This window comes from Miniopterus natalensis, chromosome 9, assembly GCF_054644295.1.
Source record: "Miniopterus natalensis isolate mMinNat1 chromosome 9, mMinNat1.hap1, whole genome shotgun sequence".
NCBI lineage: Eukaryota > Metazoa > Chordata > Mammalia > Chiroptera > Miniopteridae > Miniopterus > Miniopterus natalensis.
The window spans coordinates 32,428,712-32,455,426 of record NC_142089.1 but is presented as its reverse complement, the minus strand read 5'-3'; the positions used below and the strand labels follow the sequence as shown (position 1 = coordinate 32,455,426).

Sequence of the window (26,715 nt, the reverse complement as noted above, 5' to 3'; positions counted from 1 at the left end):
TGGGGAAAAGGGGAGAGGGAGGGTGCCTGGGGCCGGGTGGCAGTGGGGGATGGGCCTTCCTCTAGGGGCTATGGATTCCCTGCCACATCCCCACTTCCACCCCTGTGCCAAACCCCAGCCTCAACACCCTGGCCCAGGCCCATGATGACTGGCAGCCAGGTGGCCCAGCAGCCTTGAGCAGCCAGGTGTAGCCACCTACCTTGGAGAGCTCACGGTGGGCCACAAAGGTGGCCAAGGCCTTGCACACGCTCCACTGCTTCTCAGAGCATGTGTCCTCGGAGGCCACCTGGATGCCCACCTGGGAAGGAAGAGTAGGCAAAGGAGGGAGGAGAGAAGAAATGGAGCTCACAAACCTGAGGCCCACAGCCCAGTGACATAGGAAGTCCCACCCCAGGTCTAGCCTGAACTATTTCTGTATCTCCCACCAAGTCTAGGAAGCTAGAGACCTGGGGTAGGTTCTGATTCTGCCCTGCCTCCTTGGGAAACTTTAGGCAGTCGCTTCCCTTCTCTGGGCCTCAGTTTCCTCATCTGTAAAGTGGAGTTGACTATATCCACCCTGTCAGGGCTATTGAGAGGATTAACATGAGACTGTATCTATGAAAGGGCTTAAGGTAAGTAAAGCGTTGGCGAAATTGAAAGGATAGACATATGAGGGGTACCTGGGGGCTGCCTGGGCATTTATGGGGTTCCCAGAGGCAAAGATAGGACTGGGTGAAGTTGCCTCCATCTGATGTCCATGGGTGGTAAACAGAGTCCCTCCCCCACAGCTCACAGAGCCCTGTGCATCACCAGGAGTCCTTAAACAACCCTGAGGCATAGAAATCATGCTCCCACTTTACACATGGGGAGACAGAGTCTGTGGGAGGTAAGCTAATGGACTGAAGTCCAGTGCTCTCCCTGCTCTAGCCCCACTGCCTCCGGGTCCAGGTATAGCAACTGTCATCCTCGCATTTCTACAGGCACCTGGCTGCTGAAGACGGGGTCTGAGTCTAGGCGTAAAGATCCAGGAGGCCAGAAGTTAAGTCCCACATTGGGGTCTGTGTGGCTTGGTGACCTGGGGCAAACCCCTTCCCCTCCCTGGGCCTCAGTTTTCCCTTCTGTGTTATGGGGTGTTGGACAGGAATATCCTTAGGATCCACTCAGCCCTGCCAGCTGCCTCAACCAGGGCTTTGCGAGTGTGAGTATGCCTGGGCTGAGGGCTGAGAATGGAGAGGAGGCAGAAAACCCACCCAGCACCCACACATCCTCAGGCAGTGCCTGCCCCACACACCTCCATGCTGGTGTTGAAGGCCCGGTTCACCTTGGCCTTGATATTCACCACTTGTCCAACTCTGGGAGAGAAAAGCAGGAGGTGAGCCTTCCAGAAGGGACAGAGGGAGGGAACGGGGCCCCAGATACTTGCAGGACCTCTGCTGAGGGGAACTGGCAGGAGAATGTCAGTTTACAGAGCATATTCACATATGGATGTCACCTAAGTCCTCAAAGCAAGCCAAGTAAGATAGTGTTAGCAGCCCTTTTATAGGAGGGGCAGCTGAACCTGAGATAAGTGGAATGATTTCATTTATCTGCCTCCTCTCCTCGACTTCCCCTTGCCCAATGAATACTCAAGCTTATGTTTGCTCTCTGCTTACCGGTCCCCTCTTCAGGGAAGCCCTCCCTGCCCCCCTGAAGTATTAGAAGGTTCACCTTCCTAATACTTCTTCCAGCAGATGGGCTTCTGTCTCCCCCACAATCCCTAAACTCCACTGGGACAAGGCCTAGCACAGGGCACAGGGCACAGGGCACAGGGCACAGGGCACAGGGCACAGGGCACAGGGCACAGGGCAGTTCTCCCATAAATAGTGGCCACTAAATTAATACATTCCAACATTATTGCATCAACATTGGTTCATCAATTGTGACAGAGGTACCACAACATGAATGTAAAATGCTAATAGAGGGTCTGGATGTGGGGTATATGTGAACTCTCTACAGCCATTTTATAAATCAAAAACTAATCTAAAATAAAAATATTTAGAAAAAGTATTACAAAGAACCCATATGTCAGAGACCATTATTAGCATGAAACTTACCCCTATGAATTGAAATTATGTTTCTATATCTGCCTCCCTGCAGTATGGGCACTCCCAGGTCACAGGGGCTACGCTCCAGGTGACCTTGTATACCATGGGCCCTGGTCCGGAAAAGGTGCCAGTAGTGATGAATGACTAAAGAGTGAATACAGAGACTGGCCAAACATTTTCCTTAACCACAACACTCTGGGCACCAAGGAAGTCCTGAATAAGCCCTTGACACTTGATATTCTAGGCAATGATGGAGAGTTTAGGAGCCCAGTGGCAAGAGCACTGTAAGCAATCCCAACAGTCTATCTTAGGCTGAGGGCTTGGCATGGTCCTTGGGTCCCAGCAAAGCTCTGCAGAGACAAGGCTCAACACAATGTAATGAAGAGCTTTCTAACCAGTACAAAAACAAAACAAAACAAAAAAACTGTGAGGTAGTGAGCTTCTCATCCTGGAGGTATGGGAGCAGAGATTAAATGACCCAAGCTTCTGACTCAGGCTTTGCCAAGGCTCCTTATCTAGGGGCCTCGCTACAGTCCAGGTACCAATGACCTAGAGAGAACGTCTGAGATCAAAAAGGCATCCACTGATTAAGTCTAATGCCTTCCATTTTGCAGATAAGAAAACTGAGGCCCAGAGAAAAAGTCTGACTTCACCAAACTCACACAGAACCCCATGATGCTGCCTGGGCAACATCCAACTCAAATTTGAAGCAACTTCCTAGGTTCCGCACTGGCTGGGGGAACTCACCCTACAGCAACTAAGAGCAAGCCAGCTTGCACCCACCACTGTCCCAGAGACCCTGCTGATGGGTCATTGCTTCCCAGAGGCTTCCCCCACTCCATCTGCAAAGGCCATCAGGTTCCAGGCGGGAGAGACAGGGGAGGGGCCCCTAGGCTTGTGGTGGGGAGTACAGAAATACCTAGAGGCAGGAGGGGCCACTTACCTAATGGTGTGCTCAAAATAGATATCGTCCATGGAGGCGGTGACGCAGGGACAGCCAGCATGCCTCTCCGCTGGCATCAGGAGAAGAAAACCATGTGTTAGCAGCCTCCCACATTACGCAGGCCTCTGATCAGATGTCAGACCTCCCGAGCTAAGGCCATGCCTCCGCACCCACAACCATCTCTACTTTTCTTCAAGGTTGCTGTGTCCTGCTTTATATACTTGGTTTTTGTCTGTCTAGTAACTCTCCCTTCTATTCAACTGCAAGCTCCTCGAGGGCAAGAATTTTTGCCTGCCTCATTCATTGCCGTACCCCAGTCCCAGAAGGGTGTCTGGCACATAGTAGACACTCAATAAGTAGCTGTCGAATAAATGAATGGTCACACCATGCTATGCTACCTCCTGGCCTTCTAGAGTGCCTGCACGACTGCCCAGTCACCTTCACCCACCTTTGTTTACTTGCCTGAGTCATTCTCACCCTCAGGACTCTGCTCACATGCCTTTGTCCCTCTAGAATCTCTTCCTTCTGTCCCCAGGGTTTGGTAACAGCCTCTGGACTGTTCTCCCACAGCCCCAATTTCACCTTCCTTTCCCAATCCCCATAAAACAGTGCTGGGGGTCAGCTGGGTCACCTGTCTGTCTCCCCATCAGACTGTGAGCTCCCCATAGGTTGGAGAATATTGGGACATCAAAGCGATGAAATGAGTTCAACTCAACTTAATGCAGGGAGCTCTTTATGGCAGACAGCACGGTACTTGCTCACAGCACGGCTAAGCCAGTCGTGGAACAGCCACATTTGAGGCCGTGCTGTGTTGGAGCAGGGACCTAAGGGCACTCAAAGCTGGGGCTTTAGGGGGAGAGGGTGGGCCAGAGCTGAGCATCGAGAAATGGGAGGGGGCGTTACAGGCAGGCAGGCTGGGCTGAGGGACGAGTGTGGTACTCAGGGAGACAGCGACCATCTCAGCAAAATTGAGGCCTGTCCTCTGGGTGTGTGGGCCAGTGGGTGGGAGGATGGCTGTGCCGATCGCAGTCTCACCAGACAGACAGGCCGTGGTGTCGATCCATTTGAGCAGCTGCCCGATGCTCAGCTCGCCTCGCTGATTGGTGTGGCAGGGCAGCACCAGCTGGCTCATCTGCACCTCTGTGGGGTTCCGGTACTCCTCGCCATCTGCCATGGCGCCGTCCTTGTTCTCTGCACGTGAGGTTGACTTGCGGGACTGACGGTTCGAGAACACAGAGGCCAAGCCCTGGGGAACAGGTGGGGTCAGAGAGGTGAGCCCACTGCAGGGTCCCCTGGGTCTGCCCATCCCTGAGACCTGAGGGCTAGAGGGAGAACAGAGAACCCCAGGGCCACCTCCCACCAGACCCCAACTCCAAGAGTGGTCACCACCCTCCAGCCCATAGCTCAGACCCCAGGGGGCAATCTGGATGTCATTTATGCCCAGGTTCCTTTTAGCCAACAACTTCATGTTGACATGACCTGGGACCGGAGGGAGAAGGAGGGGAGAGGGGAATCTGCAGAGAACTCAGTCCTCCCTGCTTCAGCTCACGGGTCGGCTTTTTCAAGTTTTGCCTCTGAATGACCTTCATGCTTGAAAGATTCCCCATCTGTGCAGAGGCCCCATGAGCCTTCTGGCAGGCAAGCCTGGGGATTTGTTCCCAACAAAGTCTTTCAAGAAGCAGCTCCTATTTCATCCCCCAAGGGCCCCTTCCTGGGCTCCTTGTTCTTCAGATGACACCTCTGTTGGGTGCTCATTTGTCTTTCGCACTTAGCTCTACTGACTGGGAGGGCTCTGGGCAGTCCCTGAGCAGCTGTGTGATCCAGGCCAGGGCTCTAGCAGCTGCCAGCTGGAGAACCAGCTGAGAAAATCCTCAAACTCATTAATTAGAGGTGGAGTTTCTGCCCGGGGCCTAGCTTTTCTTAGTGCCCAGGCAGAAGAGGTGGTTTGGATGCCTAGCAGTCCCTTGGATAGGGAGGGATGGAGAAGATGAAGCCAACGTGGCATCCCTTCTCTCTGGCCGGCTCTCCCTAATCAGACTGTGAGCAAGAGCTGGGCACACCTGCATGTGCAAGAAAGGTGACAGGAGGGGCAGGCAGGAGTTCCATTCTCAGGGCCAATACCAAGTGTGGTGATAACAGTTGCGGTCAACATTTATATATCACTTATTAAACATCAAGCACTCTTCTAAGCACTTTCCATGTACTAATTCAATTTTATCCGCACAACAAACCCCTGAGGTAGGTTCATTATTACCCTCACTTCACAGTTGAGGAGACTGAGGCCCAAGTAAGAGGCAAAGCTTAGCTTGACCCCAGGGCTCTGGATGCAGTTTGAGGTCCTACCCACCACACAGCACTGCCTGCAGGGACTCCTGGAGCCGAGATAAGAAGGAAGCTGGATTCAGCAGAAGACAGTGCCACGAGATCCGATGCTGACCCTGCCATTGCTCAGAAGGGGGCAGTGACAGCCCTCACACATGAAGTGTGTACTCCTTGGATAATTCTCCCCATGAGACTCCATAGCTATTCAATAAATTCAAAACACACCAACATGACTGGTTCAAGGTTGCTGACTTAAACTCAGATTTGAACCAGGTCTGTCTGACCCAGAACAGCTTGTGGGTCCCCAGAGAGGCAGCTCATTCCCAAAAGCCCCTCGGTACCAGGTACAGTGCTGGGCACTGAGGAGAGAGAGAGGAGGGCAGCCATTCCAGGAACTCTCAGTGTAGGTGGAAGCCTTCAAGGTGCCAGGCTGCCAGGCTTGCAGGATCTTGCAGGCATCTCGCAGGCCTTGTGGTCTAAGCAGGACTATCACCATGGTAACCACTGCCAAGGCATTTTCCAGCCTGGTGTGCACTGGGGGCCTGCATGGATGCGGATACGGGTGGCTGCCTTTCTGGGTGTGGGAGACGGGAGAGGGAGGAAGCAGGCAGACTCTGTTCACCTACACTCTTCCCAAACCCCTCCCACAGCCAGGGGTTCTGCCCAGCATATTCCAGAAAGAAGCCTGAAGAAAGCTAGGGAGATGGGGGAGGCAAGACGCACAGGGTAAGCGGGAAGAAGAAAGGGAGCAGACATGTGGGGTTTCTGGGCAGTTCTGGGCATGCACACATAACGTCCTTGCTTCACAAGCCTATTTTCACATCCACTGCTTCGGGGATCCTCACAAGGAAGGCAGACCCCATTTTTACAGTTGAGGAAAGTGAGGATGGAAAAAGACCTAGGCCAGAAGTCAGGACACCTGCGTTCTAATCCTCTCTCTGCTTCTCACCTGGTCAAACCCCACCCCCACCAGCCCCCTATTTCCTGTTCTATAAAAAGGAGTCCCTACCTTCCCAATGGACTCTATATGCCTGAAGGCAGGATCTTTGCCTCATTCATTCATTTATTCATTCATTCATTCACCCAGCACACTAGGCCCTGTGCCCAACATTGAAAATGCAAAAGTAAATCGGGCCAATCCTTTTGAGAAGCTCCTGCTCTGGTGCTCATGTCTAGAAGGGTCTGCAGTAGGACCTCATCGAAGGTTTGTGGAGGGACAAGCAGAGACAGGCTTGAGTTCAAATCCTAGCCCTGTCCCTCAGGTGCTACGTGATCCTGAGCAAGTCCCCTCTCCTCCTGAACCTCATCTATCACTCACAAGGCTGGCAGGGACAGTGGGAGATTGTCAATACCCAAAGTATCCCCAGCCCTGGGTTCCTGGATTCTGGGGTTTAACCCTGAATGGCTCTGGCATGCCTGGCTGAAATTTCCAGTGAGGAAGCTAAGGAGCCCTGTCACCCTGTCAGACAGTAAATACTGAGCTCCTCTAAGCAGGGCCCAGCTCCCACCTCCCCACCCCCTATAAGCTGTGGGATAAGCCCCACTATGGCTATCTCCCCACTCCCCTCAAAGAGAAGGGTGCAGAGCCCTTAGGCTGTAGCACCAGCGTAGGGGACAAAGCAGCACCGGGATACGGCCCCTCAGACTCCAACTCATTCCTTGGCTCCGAGACAGCCTGCCCACGTCAGGCCAGGCCAGGCCAGGCCTCCTTCTTGTCCCAGGGTGGGCAGGCAGCCAGCCAGCCTGGGAGGCAAAGGAGTGTGCAGGAGGGTTTGGCCAATGGGGCCCTAGAGCTGGGCCACTCCTCCCAGGGCCAGTCTCAGAGAACGCAGAGGTCCTGGCTAGAGTCAGGTCCTGGGGTGGCCAGGCAGGCTGAGCCAAGACAGCTGACAGAAAGGGCAGAGCACACTACAAAGGTGGGGTCAGAGACGTGCCCTCTCAGAAGGCAGCCGTGCCAGGCTCTGGCCCCCTGCCATAGCAGAACTGGCCAGATTAGATAATTCCAGTCTAGGCCTCAGCTGGCTACACTACAGGTTCTGTGTCCCTCCTTCTGGGCCAGTTATGTCACAGGCCTGCTGGTCAAAGCAGGAAGAGGCCACTTTGCCCAATCCCTTCATTGATGGGGAGACTGAGGCACAGGGAAAGAAAGGCCAGTCCAGGGTCCCACAGCTGGGGAACCAGGATGAGCCCTCCTAGGCTGGGGCTCCTTCAAGGCAGTTTGACCACAGCCCCACACTAACGCACATGGCCTGGATTTCCCCCCTCCCCCAATAAGCCAGGGAACAGGGATCCAACCCCTTGAAGCTCTCAGCCTACCCCACTGCCCTGGTGCTTGACGCCCCGCACTGAGGCTTGCTGGACTCCTTCCATAGCCTGTTCACAGGCCTCCTGTCTCCCTCCATCTCCTTCTGGCCTCCACACAGCACCAAATGGATATTCCCCAAAAACAGATCCACAGACTCAACAACCATAACTTACTGTGTCCGGCCTGTCAGGAGACCAGGTCCAGCCCTTGTAACTCCTCCCACCATAGGAATTTGTTCTGTCCCTTAGGTCCACACAGACCTGTCTAAATAGTAAGCCTGATCAGACACCTCCCCCCCTGCTCCATAATCGACAGCTCCCTACTGCTCTCGGGGTCAAGGTCCTACTCTGGCCCCTGCCACAGTGCCCAGTCCCTGCCCTGCCAGCTCAACCACAGGTGGTTCCTCAGAGCACCACGCTCATCTACCTCCATTCCTCCGCCACGCGGCTGCTGCTTCTGCCCAGGATCCCTTTTTCTTCCACGTCTGCCAGGTGAGTCCTTTCTCCTTCTTCAAGTCGCACCATCCCTGCCTCTTCCCAGCCCCCACAGCCTCGCCTCTCCATCACAGCACTGACAAGCTGTGCAGCCACTGTGTTCACAGACGCTTCTCCCATCAGGCAGGTTTTCCCACAGGACAAGGGCAGAGTCAGGCCTGGCACAGAGCAGGTGCCGAATAAACACCTATGGAAGAGGCTAATGACAGGGGTCACCTTGGAGCTGAGGCTTGGAGATGAGGAAGGTGTGAGGTGCAAACAGGACGTGAAGACAGCACAAAGGACAAGCAGGAACAGTGGTGCCTCGGTAATGGGAACAGCGTGGCAAAGGAAAGCCTGAAGCAAAGTACTAGGTACCTGTGTGGATGGAGACAGAGGGAACAGGGCCAAGGAGTCCCCCAAAACCATGGAAGACTCCTGGAGAGGTGTGTGGCCTACAGTGACTACCCAGAACAGGAGACAGCCAGCAGAGAGATCTCAGTGCCTGCAGGAGCCATCAGGAACAGCAGGAGGAGAGCAGGCGAGGCCCACCTGCCCTGGTGGGAAGAAGCAGGCTTGGGCGACCTCTCAACTTCCCATAACAGACAGGCCTTGGAAGTCGACCTGGTCAGGGTTCAAATCTGGTTCCACAACTTACTTGTGTGACCTCAGGGCAAGATGCTCAACTTCTGTGGGCCTTAGTTTCCTCATCTATAAAAATGGAGTTTTAATATCTACCTCCTGAGGTCATCCTAAGGATGAAACTAAATGAGACCAAGGATTTAAAGTTCCTAGCATGTGCCCGCCATTTGGCTAACATCTGTTGGGCACATACTGTTAGTATTATAAAGCTGAGTTCAGGCTTCCCACAGAAACACAGCTGGGAAAAATCCAAATATAATTCACACTGGACTTTACACAGCCTATTCTCACCTATGAGCTCACCAGAACTTCATGGTGACTGTTAAGGGGCAAGGTTATTAGCCCATTTGTGAGGTCCTGTGAGAATTCAAAAAGCCATTGACATTGGAGCCAGGACTCAAGCCCAAGGTATGAGACTGAAAGCCCCTGTTCCTCTCACTCTCCAGCCTCACTTCTGCAGAGTAGGTGGGGACTAAAATGCAGGCTTAGGGGGCAGGGTAAAGCAGCCTTTGACCTGCCCTCAGAGCCCAGGGCCAGGCCTCTGAAAGGCCTGGCTGTCTGAGCATGACCACTCTGGGCTGTCTGAGGGAGCTGCTTAACTGGATGCCCTGTCCCCACAGAGACATCAGGATGGCCTCCAGGTGGTTTCCCCACCAGCAAGGCGGGCACATCTGTCAACATCCTAAACTCCCAAAAAAGGCCCTGAGGCAGCCTGCACACACACACACACACACACACACACACACACACACACACACACAGGAGGCAGGTGTACTGGGAGCTGAGATGCAAACAGAGCTAAGAAACCAAATAAGGGAGAAGTAATCTATGTTAGGAATCCAGTTGCACAAAAATACTGCCATAGAGAATTACACTTGGCCTTGAGATTCCCAGTGGCCAAGGCAAAAAAGGGTAACAGTGGGTACCAAACTCAGGTAAAAAGAGGAAGCAGTCGTCCATGAAGCCAGTCTGAGGGCTGGGAGGACACCAGTGGACTCTTCCAGGCTTCTGTCATATAATATTAGATCAGATCTTCATTCTAGAAGATAAATAATGGTCCCCAGTGCCTTATCCTCATTTTACTTCTAGCTACAGGGTGTCTTGGCCCTTAACATTTTTCAAAATTTGGGGGTGGGAAAAGTAGAGAATTAAATCAGTATTTTTTATTAAGCCCTCCTATATGCCATTCATTTGGTTAACATTTATTGAATACCTAGTATGTATCAAGTTCTATGCTGAGCTTTCAGATGTATTATCTGAATTATGTATTATCAGTAATTCTCATATCTACCCTGTGAGGCATTGTTATTCTACCCATTTTACTGATGAGCAAACCAAGGACGAATGCCTGTACATCACTTCTGAGCACCTAGGAAGAGGTAGAGTGTAAGACACTCCTAGACCCGCCAGCCAAAACCCACATTTACATCTCTATAGCATTTCCATAGGCCCTAGAGGTGGGGAAGATAGAAATTTTTCCCATCTGAGACTCAGAGAGGGGGAGCAAACTACCCAAACCACATAGCCAATCAGTGACCAAGGAGAAAACAGAGGCCACAGCCCTGAATCCCTGTCCAGAGCCCACCGTCTGGTGCAGACCAATTGGGCGGTGGACTTCTGACTGCCAGCCTTGGGGGAAATTGCTCTATAGGTGAGGAGTTTTACTTGGAGTGGTAGAAATGTTTTGGAACTAGATAGAGGTGATGGTTGCACAACACGGTGAATGTACTAAACGCCACTGAATTATACACTTTAAATAGTAATTGTATATTTTACTTTGATAAAAATTTTTAATTCTTCAGAAAAACATTTCAGATAAGGTAAGCCTACTAAATTAAATTAAATGTAAAATGCCAACTACATTCACACACAAAAATGTTGGAAGCAGAATGTTTAGCATGGTACCTTGCACATGGTAAAAATGGTAAGTAGCTTTTATTGTTAGCTCTCTGGGACTCAGTTTCCTCATCTGTCAAATGGAGAATTTACCTATAATCTCCAAGACGTGGCTTCCAGGAGGAGGTCCTCAACAAGGCCCCTGAGGCCCCTGGCAGACAGCCCGGCCACATCTCCAGTCTTGCTCATACCACGTGCCCCTGCTTCATGGGATTCCTTCAGTTCCTCATACTCATCATGCCAGCACCCACCACAGAGCCTTCGCCCGTGCCATTCCCTCCGCCTGGTGCACCCTCACCTCTCCTCTTCACCTCTGCAATGCTTACTCACCACTCAGTTCAGTTATCCCTTCCCCCATCCTCAGGCTCCTGGCACCTGCGCCTCGCCTCTTTAATGCTCTCTCTGTAATGAATGACAACGTTTACTTAATTGTGGCAGTATTTGGTTGGCACTGGACCAGAAGGTTCACCAGGCAGGAGCCTTCTCTCTCTACTCTTGGTGTCAACAGGGCCCAGGAGAGCCTGGCTCATTGAGGACCAAATGAATGAGTTTGCTCAGTGGGTCCCCAATTCCCACTAGTGTCACCCCAAAAGGGCAGGGAGAACACGGGCCATGAGGTCAGGCAAGGTTCCCCACTAGAGGTCCGGCTCTCACCCCTGCCCCTTCACCCCATTTAGAACGGAGCCTGAACATCACCTGCCTCCTCCACCCCCAGGGTAAAAATAACCTTGTCTGAAATCTGACACCTACCCTCAGCAGGGTCATCAGGAGAACTCCCCCTGCCCCACGAGGAAGGGGGGGGGGGTGAAGAGGGCACTTTCTGAATGCTTTCCCATTCCTATCCCATCTGAGCCATGGACACACATTTGAGGGGTTATCACTGGCGAGGTACACAGGGGACCCAAGCCCAGAGAAGTCCCCCATCCTGTCCAAGGTCCCCCTCCTCTGAACGACAGAACCAGGCTTAATCTTCAGCGCAGGCCTGCTGCTTCTACCTACACCGCAGCCCTTTCCTCTACCATGAGAGTGAGGAGGGTCTCAGAGGTTGATTACAATGGCCTGCTCCTATGACTAGGGAAACTGAGGCACTGGGGGCTCTCTGTCCAAGGTCTTAAGTAAAAAGGCCTAGAGTCAGGCAGACCTTGGGTAAGTTACTGAGAAACTGAGGGCAAATACCCCCACCCCATCTCATCCAAAAGTAGTGTGATCCCAAAACTGAAGGCACCGGCTAACTGTAAAGTGCTGTGCACATGTTAGCGTCATTTGAGGGGCTGGAGAGGATGAAGCAGTTGGGCTGGACATACTTTCTTTCTTAAACAATGAGGCTCCAGCAGCCTTTGTTTCTCAGCTTTGGGAAAATGGAAATGTGGAGGAGGCACCGTGGGACTGTGGGTTCCAGAGCAGGGTAGGCTGCAGTGAACCCAGACCTACCCTCAGCAACGCAGAGGCCTCAGACTACTTGCTTACCCCCACCCCCCACCCAGTGATTCATGTGTTCCACAGCTGAGCACCCCCCACAGGCCGGTTTCCTCATCTGGAAAATGAGATTATAAGCATTCTGCAGAGTTGTCCTGAGTGCAAAGGGAGGGGACATGGAAAGTGCTTTGCAAACTGCAATGGTTCTGCCTTCCTTTTCCTCACTGCCTGAGCGTCTGAGGAGGACCTGCCAGGGTGGACAAGCCTGAGTGGGTCCCATCCTCACTGAGCTGCAGAACAAGGGGTTACCTAGGGGGCGCTGTTACACCGAGGGGGTGGCAGGGCCTGTGGAAGTGTGTTTGGAGCCTGCAGGATAAGGGGCTGGCTTGTGGGGCTGGGTCTTCAAATTAACCTCAGCCAACCCCCTCACTCCCATGCCTCTGTATTGCTTGGGCGCTGTCCCAGCAGTATGCCCCATAACTAACGATCAATGAGTATATGAGCAAGTTTTTCCATGTCTCTGACCCCAACTTCCTCGTTTATAAAATTGAAAGGGTGGTTGTGTAGGTGAGATTGAGAACAATGGCCCTCCCTTGCTTAAATATTTAATATGTGCCAGGCACTATGCTAAGCATTATCTATGCATTATCTCATTCACTCTTCACACGGCCCTAACAGCTGAATGCTGTCATTATTCCCATTTTATAGATGGGAAAACAGAACCTCAGAAAAGGAAAATAACTTGCACATGCGCGCGCGCACACACACAATCACAGTCAGTAAAGGGCACAATCGGGACTTGAACCTAGTCTGTTTAACTCAAAGGCTGAGGCTGCTTGGCCACTGTGCCATAAATAATTGCCTCTCTCATTTGCCAGGCAAGGTAATTACTTCGTCACCCCAGGCATTCGTGCCAGGCACAGCCCTTCCTCACCACACATGCTAGGCAGCGACCCACACAGGGACACTCCCCTCCCTGTCCACCCTCACGTGCTCTGCAGGAAACAGTGATGCCATCAGTACCTCCTGCCAGCACAGTACAGATTCAAGGCACTTGTCTTGCTGGATGCTCAAGGCCCAGAGACTGTGAGGGGGCCAGGGGCCACCACCAGTGAGGAAACTGTGAGCTGTCTGAGAGCTGAACACTGCACTCTGTAAATCCTCAGTTCTCAGGAGTGTGAGGAAAACTGCTGGTCACCTAGATACATCCCTGTCAGGTGCAAGAATCTCAGCTACCACATTCCCTCCAGTGGCTTCTAGCATGCGCTTGCTTGCTCCCAGAGGCAGGGGGCTCACCTCCTTCTGACATAGACCCTTCCACTGAGGAGCAGGTCTGCCTGTCAGAGTTCTTCCTAACCCTAACCTCCCCCCCCCCACACACACACAGTTGGCAGCTGCCTCCCTGCGGCTTCCTCCCTTGGGGCTCTTTGCTACCTCCCACCCCCTACCTCCAGCAGACCTCGCAAAGAGGAAGGAGAGATCTGAACACAAGCAGTCTGACCACGAGTCCAATTGTCCCCAATGCTCTAACAGTACCTGTGGCCCCTCAGGGGAGTCGCTCTGATAGCACCCGGCTTGGAACCCACATTCACAGACAACGCCCCCATGCAAAACCTCCTGGCAGTGGGGTGGGCCCTTCAGGAGCTGTGAAGAACAGGATCAGCCTTTCTCCTCATCAGAGCCCTCCATGCCCTCCCCGCTAGACAGCCATGGCTGCTGCTGACACTGCTTCTGCATCACCATGTCAACAGGTGGCCAGGCGCTAGGTCAGACCTTGTCACCCTGACAATAACCCTGTTTAACCTTAGAGCTGGAGACACCAGCTACAAGCATCACAAGTCCCCTTCAGGAGGGCAAGGGAGAGGGAAAGGGGGAGAAAGAGAGGTTACAGAGACAGAGAAAGGGGGACAGAAGGGAGAGAGAGAACAGAAAAACCATGAGGCCAAAGAACAGAGGCTGGGAGAGAACAGACCAAGTAGAAGAGCCTCCCCTCCCTCTCTCCAGAGAGAAGTAAGGGAAGCAGGAAAGGGGCCCCATCTCATGCTCCCAGGCTGCACACATTCCTCAGGCCTGAGCTGCTCCTCTCAGCCCTATAGGATTCTGGCTGCAGCTGGGACTTCCTGCCCCAGGAAGCTAGCAAAATGCTGGGTGGCCCTTCCAGGCCCAGCTGCTCCTCCAGCCCCTGCAGGCCCCTCCTTCTGAGGGACGGTGTCCCCCCTTCCCACCTCCAGCTGGTGGGGCCACCTCCCCCAGCCCCTTCAGGCTGACCTCCCCTACTCTCCCCAGGCCCCCAGATGTCCCCAGCTCTCCTGCCTACCCAGGTCTGCAGTCCTCCTTGTCTTCCTTCCCAGCTTCCCCTCACACAACACACCAGCTTTTTACCCCGAAGTGTTTAAGAAACCTTCCTAAGCAGGGCCGAGTGGTACGAGCAGGCGTTGTGACTTCATCCACAGAATGGGCTCCCTTATACCAGGTAAGGAGTAGGCCAGACCTCAGAATGAGGCCTAGCAAGGAGACACCAACCCTCGAAGGGCTGCTTCTGAGGCCCTGAGGCCGCAGGTGTAAGGGTGACACCCAGAACGGGGCCCACGCATTTGTGGCAGCACCACCTGCTCTCCACCGGGCGCTCTAAGTCTTTCCCTCGGCCTCAGACTCTCTGGCTGCAAGATACCTGACCTGTGCTAGTCCCACCCTCACCCCTGTGTGCCCCACATGTCTCAGAGAAATTTCAGCCCACAATAAAGGTTTGTTGAAGAAATGACGAGCAGGGAAGAGAGAAGAAGGAAAAAGGGGGCTGGCAGCAGGCCCTCCGGACCTGGGCTGCATTCGCATCCTGGCCCCACTTCTGTCTCCCTGGATTACCTGAAGCATATAAGCCACGCTGAACCTCTTTCCACATCTATAAAGTGGGAATGTGTTCATAGAGAGGATCCAAAGAGATTTTATGTGCAAAGTACTTAGAACAGGGTCTGACCAATCGAAAGTGCTTGAAAAGTGTCAGCACTTCATCCCAGTTTGCCAAGGTTGGGGTTTGATTAGGGCACATACAAGAAGCAATCAATGAATGAATGAATGCATAAGTAAATAAGTGGAACCACAAATCGATCTTTCTCTCTCTCTCTCTATCTCTCTCTCTCAAAGTCAATAAATAAATTGTAAAATTTTAAAAAGGGGGGGGCATTGTTGAATGACACAGTAAATCATCCGAGCCTACACAGATGCCCGGAGGTAAGAGACACCCGCTGTGACTGGCCAGGCAGCCTTTGCTGAGCCCTCACCAAGCTCAGGGATGAAGCCCCACTTTCAGGTAGAAAAGAGAGCTCAGGGGAAGCTTCCAGCAGCGGTGGGGGTCAGACCGCCTTTCAGACTCATTCTGTGACAATCACTGCCAGGTGACCATGCAATCTGTTAGCACCAGGGCTTCATTTCAGCCACCAATCAAGATGTTGAACAGGTCAGAGTCTGTGGCAGTCCATGGAGGCCTCCCACAGATGTCCACAGAGTCTAACCAGACTCAGGGAGTGCTGGGCCCCAGAAAGGTTTAAGAAGCCTCAGGAAGGAAATGGCTTCTTGGAATAGGAGACAATCACTAGAAACCAGCTTGGGTTCACTGGGAACAGGGCATTCTAGGCACAAGGGAGCAGGTCACTGGGGTAGGAATAAACATATTTTGTATATTTTGTGTTTGCATAGACCCAGAACATTGTAAGTGCTCAGTAAACATGTGTTAAATTGAACCTGGGAGGTATCTCCAGTGGACTACCACATTTGTCTGCTCTGTTCAACATTTGATCCAATGGCTTGAATGAAGACACACCCAGTCACGGATGGCCACCTGAAACGCTGTGACATAAACATCAAACCAAGCAGATGAAAATAAACAAGATTCACAGTATCAGCCTGCATTTATGTTTTTCTGTTGCCATCACTTTGCTTTAAGTTATGTGCATGCTGGGTGGCTCTAATTTAATGGTTGTTTATGCAAAAGCAGCCTCATGATTTCATCTGTCCACAGCTCAACAGTGACAACTGCTATAACCAAAGGAGCACCCTGTGGCTGCCGAAGGTTTCTGTTGTCGTGAGGGGTGGGAACATGTTTAGGGCAGGAAAGATTTAGTGGCAGGGAGAAGACAGACTTCCGCTGTGGCACAGCAAGCAGAGGGAGGCCCAGCCCTGAGAGGGACACAGAGGGAGTGGCAAAGGACAACCATGCCCCGGAGGGGGCTGGGCTACATTTGGCAGGCCTCTGGTTGTAAATCTAAGGACTGGCTGGGTCAGAGGACAGGAAGGGTCCTGGTAAGATATAAAACCAAGACCAGACAGGGATGGACAAGGTGAGAAAGAGGCCAATTCTGGCTGGGGATCAATATTGATCAAATATGGCTACCAATTCTTTGCTACTCTTCTCTTTGACAGGTCAAGTCTAATCCCTTCCCCTTGAATCTATATACGGGTTGTGACATTTCTACTGGTGACTTCAGAGACTAGATTATGAGAAGCCCGGCAGCTTCCATCCAGGTCTCTTGGGACTCGCGCTCTGGTGGAACTAGATGCCAGGTGGGAAGTCTGACCACCCTGAGACCATCATACAAAAAAGGATCCATGTTGGTGCTGGGAGTGACAATCCCAGCTCGGCCCAACCTTCGGGCCACGCCAACAGACCAGGTACCAGTGGCGCCATCTGGGACTCCCTAGTCCAGCCAATCCGCCAGCTGAATACCACCAATTAATCTTTTTTTTTTTTTTTTTTAAATATGTCTTTATTGATTTCAGAGAGAGGAAGGGAGAGGGAGAAAGAGATAGAAACATCAATGATGACATTCATTGATCGGCTGCCTCCTGCACACCCCCTACTGGAGATTGAGCCTGCAACTCGGGCATGTGCCCCGACCAGGAATCAAACCATGACCTCCAGACTCATTGGTAGATGCTCAACCACTGAGTCACACCGCCAAGCCCCACCAAGCAATCTTTGGTAGAGTAATATCCAACAACGCCATATAGAGCAGAAGAGTCACCCAGCCAAGCTCTGCCCAACTCCTGACAAAAAAATCTCAAGATATAATAAAATGATTCTTGTTTTAAGCCACTAAGTTTTAGGATAGTTTGTCACACATCATAGTAACTAGAACAGACAACATTCAAAAAGAGAGCCAAGACAGTTATTTAAAGGGAGGGTGGGAGGAAAAACCTGCAAAGGAGACTGAGAAGGAGTGCTGGGCAAGGTGGGACGAGCACCACGGGGGGGGGGGGGGGGGGTGGATCTCCGAAGGGGGGGAGCTGCTGGTCCAGGGGCACTGAGAATTCAAGGCAGATGGGGAGAGAAGCTATAAGAGAGTGAAAAGTGGGGAGAGTGTAGAGAGAGAGGAGTCCAATTAGAGTGAATTAGGGAAAGAAGAGATAAGGAAGTGGAAGCAGGGACCACAGAAAACTTTCAGAGATTTTTGTGGAAAGGGGGAGCAAAAAAACAGGATAGTAGTTGGAAGGGGACAGGGGGGCAGGGAGGGGTGTTGTTTACCTAGAGCCTGAGAGGTATTAGAGCTCATTTGTCTGCTAATGGGACAGAGCAAGTAGGAGACAGGTCCCCCTGAGCCAGAGAGCTGCCTATAGAACAGGGGCTGCCCAAGAATGGCCCTCGCAGAAGCTCAAAGATCCCTTTTTAGAAATCAATGGCTGCTATTTATTGTGCCTACTGTGTGCCAGGTCTCGTTCTTGGTGGTCCTTTAATTCTCAACTCCACTCAGAAGCAGGAATCCTCATTTTACAGTTGAAGAAAAGGAAACTCAGTCAGGGAACATGGAAAGACCCACCCAAGGACACATAGCCAATAAAAGGCAGAGGGGAGATTGAACTTGGGTTCTCTGACTCCAGAGCCTGGTGAGGATGCTGTATGTGTGGATAGAGGAGTGGGGGTGGATGCCAGTCCTGGAGGGAAATCCAATCACTAGTCCATGGGATGTCTGAGACAGAGTCTGGCACTCTAGAGACCCTCCATGGATTGCCTCCAGGTTCTCCTGACTTCCAGGCGAAAGGGGGGAAAACTGGAAGAGGGGTGGTCTCTGACCAGTCCATCCCCCCTGGGCAGCACCCCTACCGTCATCATCCCACCTTGGCTTATCCACGGCGCCTAGCAGGTTCAGAAGTCCCTCCCAGCCTTCTATCTGCCCGGCTGAGAACAAATTTAAGCTTTGAGACATACCTTCTCTGAGCCTGGCTGCCCGGAAGCTCTCTTTATCTGCAGAAGCAAGGTGGGGCTGGTGGGGACCAGGCAAACTCAGTCTCAGGGGGCCCTAAGGGTGGGGTGGAGGGTGCCAGGAAGAATTCTGTGCTTGCCCCCTTCCCGTTTTCTTCAGGGGAGGGTCCCTCCCCTTAACCCAAAGTCACTGAAGCCTCAGGCCTTCCCCCCCACCCTTCCCCACATACCCCACTGCTCTCAAGGCCTGCAGGCACACCATTCAATCTCTTAAAACTCCTCTTCTCTCTGTAACCGCCAGCATGAGATAAACCTACTTGGCACGAAACAGGCGCAAGTGACAGGGACCATTATTACCCCGGAGTCCCAGTCCCCGTGTTACAGATGAGGAAACACGCTGGGAAAGGGGTAGCTGCTACTCACTAGACAAGAGCCAGCTAGAATCCTCTGACTCCAAACTATCCATCTGTCCCTCCCTCCACTCACAGGGAAAGGAGAGAAGCGGGTCTCTCCACAGCCTCCCTAAGGAACAAAGGGAAATTGAGACGCACCTGGTTCAGCTCAGCCTGGAGAGTGCTTGAAACCTGAGGCTACTTTAGGAAGGCTCGAGGGCCACCCCCTTCCGACCTCTGACCGGTTTCCAGGCCTAGGAGCAGGGCCACACCCCCAGGGGCGGATCACAGCCTGTTCTAGAGGTCACAAATAGGACAATGCCAAGGAGTGAGGAGATCTGGGGTTTGGCAGTGCCACCTACAGTAAGTAACAGGTTCCCTGCTTGGAGAAGTCTCCACCCACCCTGAGGGCACCCGCACCCCAGTGGGCAAGGTCCGGACCCCTGAGCCCAGCATCCCATCCTGAGTGATGGGCCACAGGAGCAGCTGCCAGCCTGCTGACCCGGGGCTTCTGAACAAGCAGACAAGGGAAAGCAAGTACACTTGCCTCCTAGACTGTAAAGTGGGTGCACAAATGAGGACAAAAGTGGGTGTCCTTGAGGACAGGGGACAGGTCCCATGTCTCTGAAGAGTCCCAATGTCTCATTACAATTTTTTCCAGCTTTACTGAGATATTATTGACAAATATAAAGTATATGTATTATTTAGGTTGCACAGTGTTATGTTTTGATGTACATATACATTGTGAAATGATTACCCCAATCAAGAGATGCTTAATACTTAAAGTTTACTGACATTAATTAATTAATGTCTGATTTGCTGAGGGCAAATTATTACTATTTAAGAAACCCCAAGCAGGATGAGGGGGCCAGGGAGGGACTCCTCAAGTGGTCACTGCCAAGTTCTCTCCCCATTCCTTGTAGACTGGGCTCTTTCCCACATCTCACACATGCCATTGTCTCTGCCTAGAACCTGGAAAAGCTTCCAAGCTCCTCCAGGGAGCCTGGCCTGCCCCTGGGCTGTGAGGGGCCACCTCTGGGCCTCCCTCTGTCACAGCCTGGCCACACTGTGCTGTCATCATCAGTTTGTTCCTCTCTGTGTCTCTCCCATCAGTTGGGGGCACCTGAGGACAGGTCCAGTGTGACTCAGCCCTGCATCCCCAAAGCACCGGACTCTGGTCCTTTCCGTCACTGCCCTGATGCCACCTCCTACCCGCAAGGAAGCTGCCCCTGGGAATGGCAGGAGCACGTAGGCCCATAGCCAGGGAGCTTGCAGTGGAGCCGCTGGCCAGCACCATCTGTCCCTGGAGCCACAGGACAAAGCACGCACAAAGCAGCACTGTCAGTGCCTCAGTTCAGCCAGGTCAGCCCAGGACAAGAAAAGCCACGGCACCAGTGTCCCACTCAGTGCAGCTTGGGGCCAGACGAGACCTGGAATTCTCTAACTGGCTCAAAGTTGCTCAATGCCAGGGCTTCGGTTTTCTTCTCTGTAAAGCCAGAGGAATACCAGCAGCCTGGCAGAGCAGAGGAAAAGTTTAAATATGACTGACACTTAGCAGGTACTCAACAAGAGCTAGCTTTTACTGTCTCATCTGACCAACTGACCCTGCTATCCACCCATTAATGAAACTGAAGTCCAGACGAGATGAAAAGAAAAGAACCAGTACAGTATTCACCATGGCCAATTATGTGCCAAGTTTTACAATCCTCCAAAGTCTTCCACCTCACCAACCATCTAGCAAGATCTGCAGGAAGACCTGGTTCACAGATAAGGAAACTGAGGCACACAGGAGTGAAGTGAGTTAGTGTCTCCATGGCAGGTCTCTGTGGGGAAAGTGGTGAGCCCTTATCCAGAGGCCCCAGGAATGCCAGCTCAGCACCACCTGGACCAGGCACAGTTGAAGGGCAGTGGAGCAGCCTCCGTGGACCTGGTGTGTGCAAGGTGGGGGAAAGTGGGCAGCCCTGGCTCTGCATTGTCAGTGTGTGAAGGTGGGGGAGGCTAGGATGGTGGGGTGGGTCTGAGTATAACAGATAGCAAAACCACGTTTTGGGCACACAGAGGCTCCAGATGCCTCCCTGGTTAAGACAGGGCCTGGAAAAGGGCCCAGCCTCGTAGGTAGAAGTTGAGTCCCTTGCCAGTGGCACAACGCCAGGCACATCACCTTATTTCCTGGTGCCTCCTCTGTACCAGGGCACTGATCCTATCACCCACCTACCTACTGTGAGTGGTCAGGGGTGGGTGGGAAAGTGGCTGGAACCTTCAGGGTGCTGGACATTCAGAGGAGAGGAACCATGATGATGTGCTTCCCTGGGTCCCCGAGCTCAGTGTGCAGGGACTGTGTACCTTAGCACCAAGCCTGGGGGACCAGAGAGTCCTCAAGGAGTGCACAGTCTGGTGGGCAGGACTATTCCAAACCCAAAACCCTGCCTACAGGACCCAGTCCCCCAGCCTGCTGCACATGGCAGCCATGTCTCAGCCCCTCCAGCTGCTCTGCCCTCCCTCACTCCACTCCAAGCCTCACTGGCCTCATTCAGCTGCTCAGATGCACCAACTTCCCCCTACCTTGGAGCCTACAAAGAAATGCTGTTCCCTCTGCCTGGAATGCTCTTTCTCCAGTTCCTCCCACAACTGCCTCCTTCTCAGCTGCTAGGTTTCCACTCAGTTATCACCTGCTCAGAGAGCTCTCCCTTGCCCTCTCTCATTACTCTCTCAATGTCCTCTAGATAGGCTGAGTTTAATCTCAGCAGTGCCACTTACTAGCTGTGTGATCTTAGGCAAGTTACTTAACCTCTCTGTCTCAGTTTTATCTTTAATATGTCACAATACCATTATCTACTTCCGAGTTGTTATAAGGAATAACTGAATCATGCATGCCTAGCACTTACATGACATTCACTCCCACTATTGCTATTCACATCACTTAGCACAGATTTTCCTTGTGTATTTCTTTCACGACCATTTCACTGGGTCTCCCTCATTAGCTGTCAGCTCCACACAACAGCCTGGGTTCATTACAGGCTCACACATGTTAATCCTGTGGAGGGAACAACTGAAGTCAGGACAACATCCTAAGGAAATGCCATTAATTCTGGGAGCAGGCAGGATGGGAACTGGAAGCAGAAATGATGGCCGAGCTGAGTTTTGAAAGATAAAGAAGAGTCCTCCAGGACAGACTAAGAACACTAAGGGTGTCTGCCTATGGCTGAGACTGAGGTTCAAATGTGGCTCCTAAATAGACTAAAGCTAAGTGTCTGAGTCTTGCCTCTTCCTCCAGGAAAACTTCTGGGACCACTTCAGTCCCTGTCTGAGCTCCTCTTGTCACTCATTCATTCAGTAGTTTTTGCACTCCTACATACCATGGGAACGTCATTTTATGTCTACAGTTCTCCCTTCCACCCTTACATGGAGGGGCAGGGGTCCTTAATCAAATGACCCCTGCCATACATTGTCAGGATCAACCTCAAGGTCATGCACAAACCCCTTCGCAAACATCCAGACCCCCAGGATGTCAAGGCTGGTGGGGACCTTAAGGACACCCAGAGATGGGGAATATCTGGTCCAAGGTTGCATGTGTACAATGGGGTGAAGATAAAATTCTAATCCAAGCTGACCAAATGTTATACCCTAAACCTCCTCACACCTGAACTTGATCCCTAATGCAGCTGGGGTGTAGGGGTGGGGAGGCACACCTCCAGCTGTTGTTGGGTTCAAGGTGAAGCAGTGGGTCACCACAGGGGGTGGGGAGCAGCATGTAGGTTTGTGGGCTCATGTCAGCAGCACTGCCCTGGCACAGGGCTTCTCAGGGGAACTGGGACACACAGCCCCACCCCCATTCCAGAGTAAATAAAGTTCCTGAGCTCCCCTGGGAGCTGACCTGGACCAGGCTACAACACAGGCTGAGCAGCGATACCCAACCTTCCACTGGGGTGCCAACAGGTCCCTACCCGGCCAGGGGTGTGGAACTCAGTGTCCCGTGTAGACTGACCTTTGGGTGGGAGAAGGCAGGACAGGAGGACCTATTCAGCACCACTAGACAGGCACTCAGTGCTCCTCCAACCACTGCCCCCTAGCTTGGGAGCAGACTCCCCACCTTATTCATTGTCACTCCCTCCTTAGTGCCCTCCACCCTTCACTCACTCACTCACTCACTCACTCACTCACTCACACTGAGTACCCAGTGGTGGGTAAGAGCCAGAACATTCCAACTCCAAAATGCCCACTATCTGCAGAGCCACAAGATACTGACAAGGGCCTCCAACTCTGGCGCGGGGCCCTCCCTTTGTTCCCAGTTTAACATGGCTTTCTTTAGTCCTCAGTGAAGGTAGCTGGGTGAGGGTTTGGGTTTGCTTTTCATTAAGAATGGCTTTGGTAACAGTCCAGAAGAAAACAGTCCCCAGCTCTCCTGTATTCCTGGGGAGCTTAGGAATTCAGGAAGGAATAAGGGGAGTACAAGGAGATCTGCCATGTAGGCAATGGTTCAAAGGTGGCAATCCAGGCCAGAGTGTTCCCGGCTAGTATGAGGTCACCAGTGTCACCTTGTGGGCCCAACTTCCACACCCCACAGCCATCTCCACTCCCAGATTCAGCGGGGGCAGGGGACAGCGGGGAGAAGAGGAATGCCAGCAGGGCTCTGAGTAAGGACATGTGGGTTGGAATCCCACTCTGGGCTTTCCTCAAGCTGAGCCTCAGGTTCCTTAACAGCTCAAACTCTGGCCCAGTCGGTGCGGTTCAGTGGTTGAGCGTCGACCTATGATCCAGGAGATCAGGGTTCAATTCCCGGCCAGCGCACATGCCCCGGTTGCAGGCTCGATCCCCAGCAGGGGGCGTGCAGGAGGCAGCTGACCAATGACTCTCTCATCATTGATGTTCTATCTCTCTCTCCCTCTCCCTTCCTCGCTCTGAAATCAATAAAAACCTTTAAAAAAAGAGCTCAAACTCTGGAGCCAAATTCGAGTTCGTGTTCAAATCTCAGCTCTGCCACTTCCTACCAGTGTGATCCTGGGCAAGTGACCCAGCTTTTCTGAGCTCCAGTTTCCTCGTCTGGGATATGGGGATGATAGCTCTACCTCCCTTCCAGAGAACTGAATGGGTTAATATATGCATGGTCAGGTGCCTAGCAGGGTCAGCGCTATGTAAAGCATTGCCCTAGAAAAGGTTATTGTTATCTCCATAAAACAGTCACAGTGATACGTTCCTCCCCTGCTGCCTTCTCCCCATTTACTGATGAGGATAATGGGGAAAGAGTCAGATCAGTGGGAGAAGAGTTAAAGATGACCAGACAGAAGAGAAGACACAGACAGCCCCAGCCACCTGGAAGACGCTCTCTGCCCTATGCTCAGGGAACAGAGTGAGACACCCTGCTGCTCAGATCCCACCTTTGACCTCACTGAGAACTTGCCTGTGCCCATCTATTCATTAAGCATACCCTGGGGCTCTGGCCCTGCCCCACACTGTGCTGGGCACACCAAGAGCAGCCTTGGGGACTCGCTGGCTGGTGGAAGAGATGCACATGCAAGTCCACCACACAGACAGGTGAGAAGGGGCTAACAAAGAGGCTCCCTGTGCTGAGAGAAATCTGGAAGGCTTTCCAGAAGAGGCAGCATCTGAGCTGAGATCTGAGAGCTCAGAAGTAACTTTCCAGGGAAACAAGTGAGCAGGGAGCAAGGGGAGGCTGGGGGTCACTCTAGCAGAAGGTACAGAATGTACAACAGCACAAGGAGAGAACAAAGTTGGTACACTGAGGCAGTGGCAAGCAGGGCAGGATGACTGCCATACTAGATGCATAGGGGTGGGCAAGGTGAAATGAGAAGGGAGAGGTGGGCAGAGCACATTACCAAAATCCTTTTGTATCAAGTAAGGAACGTAAACTTTATACTGAAGGCAGCCTTCTGAGAAGATGCGGAATAATCGCATTTACCTTTTAGAAGCGTCCCTCCAGTGGAGACTGGATTGGAGGGGCTGGACGTGGGACAGGGAGCCAGGGAGGAGAGGCTGCCCAGAGTTTGAGTTGAGTGGCAGTCACATCAACAGAGGGAGGGGATGGATAAGAGATTTCTTTATTTGTCCCTGTCCCTTTTCAAAAGGCTTTTCCTGAAAACATCCTCAGAGCCCACCCACTCTACGTCCAGCACAACCTCTGCCAGTGTGCCCTGAACCCTTCTCTGTTCACCAGATCTAAAGCCCGCTGAGCACTTGGTCTGTCTCGTGCCTCTGAATCTAATCTCAGTTCCAAAGTCCCTGTTAAGAGGTTCCAGGGAGACGTTCTCTGCGAGGTCACCTTGCAGGATACATTTCACCAGCCCTCCCTTGGTCCTGCACTTGCTCTCCCAAAAGCTTACTGTTCCCGAGAACCCTTCAGAACCCTGGCTTCCCCTGTGGCACTGGCCCACACACCCCAAACCCTGTAACATCTATCAGCTCCATGGCCTTTGAGCCCTGAACTCTGAGAGTTAAACAGCACACAGCCACAGAGCTCATGAGTCCTGCAGAAACACACACAGAGCCCTGCGGAAAGAAACACACACCCCCGGAATAGCACTCCAGACACAAAGAACGTGCACAAGATAATTGCACTCAACTCAACCCGCCCCCGGGGAGCTAACGGCCCCTGGGGCTTGTTTGGGGAGTGTTGCTTATAATAAACCAGCCCAGGGGTCCTCGATTTCTCCTGCCAAAAGAGAGTTAGAAAATGGCCCGTGGAAAATGAGAGAGCAGGCAGAGCTTCTGACTTAAAATGGAAACTTCAATTCTCTTTTGGGATCCCCAGATCCTCCCCTCCCCTTTGCCTCCCATCTGCCCCGGCACACCCTCCATACCCTTCGCAGTTGATTTCCAACATTCTGCATCATTGTGGCTGAGACCCCGCTCGCTGGTCGCACAGATGGCAGCACCCTCCAAGAGTCCCGAGTCACCTGAGCAACAGCTCGGGCTCCATATGAAGCCTGCCGGCAGTCTCCTCAGGCTCCTCCCCCCAAGCTCCCGCCCCTGCTGAGCCCAGGACCCAGCCTCCACTCAAACTGCCCGTGGCCCCCCTCCTCCTAGAGCCCCCACACAGCGGGCTCCTGTGCCTGCCTGGTGGACAGGAAGGAAAGAGGCTGCCAGCTGGGGCATAGCCATGTCAGGGGGCCCTGTGCCCGCCCACTGGGCTCCTAGCCGGACACTCATTTTGCTTCCAGCCATAGCCAAACTTAGTCACCCCATTTCCAGCCCCTGACATTCTCTCCACGGGGTCTCTTGGCTCTGGGGTGGCTCCCAGGGGCTGGGCAGCTCCAGATCCCCAGCCCCAGCCAGGCAGACTGGTGAACCGGGCAACAGGTTTCCATCCATGTACAAGGGATCAGGTACAAAGGTGGCAGGAAACCAGGGAGCTGCCAGCAGCGTCCCAGAGAGATACCAGAGCCACCTGCTAGGACTCTTCACCCTTGGAAGTGCTACTCCCCCTGTCCCACTGCTCCAGGCTGCTGGCATCCAGCAGCTGCTGGCCAGGGACAGGGCACACCCCTCACTGCCTTAAAATAGGTGGCATGACTTTTCTAAAAGTGGCGCGTGCCAAAGCCCACGCCATTGGATCCACAGGACTCAATCCCTGGGCACCCGTCCTAGTCCCTCAGAGCCACTACCGACTGAGAGACACCAGGATTTCCCCTTTTCCCTCTCACTTCTGCAAGAGGCTTAATGAGGAGGCCCTGACACTCAAGTTGGACTGCTTATGACAGGAAAATAAAATAAAGTGCTTGGTGGTTAAGTGAAGAGGAAGGGTGGCCATCCAGGCAGGGGAGCTGGATGGACAAGTAGATCAGGACTAATAATGAACTCCTTACAATAAATGAGCACCTACTGTGTACCAGGCCTCACTATGGTCCTCATTCTAACCCCACCAGAGGGCCTTTGGGGAAGGCAGGTGAAGTGCCCCAGGTGGCATAGCTATTGAGTGCAGAGCTGAGCTGGAACAGAGGTCAGCCTGATTCTGAAACCACTGCCCTTTCCTCTGCCCCTCATTTCCTCTACTTCACTCACCACATACCTAATACTGTCTCCCCCTGGACTAAGACACCAGGGCTCTGGGCCTAG

At 52.7% G+C, this 26,715-nt stretch overlaps 1 protein-coding gene across 1 annotated transcript in view; it reads right to left on the bottom strand.

Annotated features, from left to right (window-relative positions):
- ACOT11 (acyl-CoA thioesterase 11) overlaps nucleotides 1-25,559 on the bottom strand; it is a 39,466-nt gene extending 13,907 nt beyond the window's left edge. Inside the window, exons 1-5 of the mRNA XM_087820456.1 lie at nucleotides 25,461-25,559; nucleotides 4,042-4,252; nucleotides 3,007-3,076; nucleotides 1,271-1,331; nucleotides 200-298 (exon numbers count right to left, since the gene is read on the bottom strand). Coding sequence (XP_087676582.1) covers nucleotides 200-298; nucleotides 1,271-1,331; nucleotides 3,007-3,076; nucleotides 4,042-4,252; nucleotides 25,461-25,493 — 474 coding nt within the window. The 5' untranslated portion in view covers nucleotides 25,494-25,559. The remainder of the gene's footprint in view (nucleotides 1-199; nucleotides 299-1,270; nucleotides 1,332-3,006; nucleotides 3,077-4,041; nucleotides 4,253-25,460) is intronic.
- Nucleotides 25,560-26,715: the final 1,156 nt, after the last annotated feature.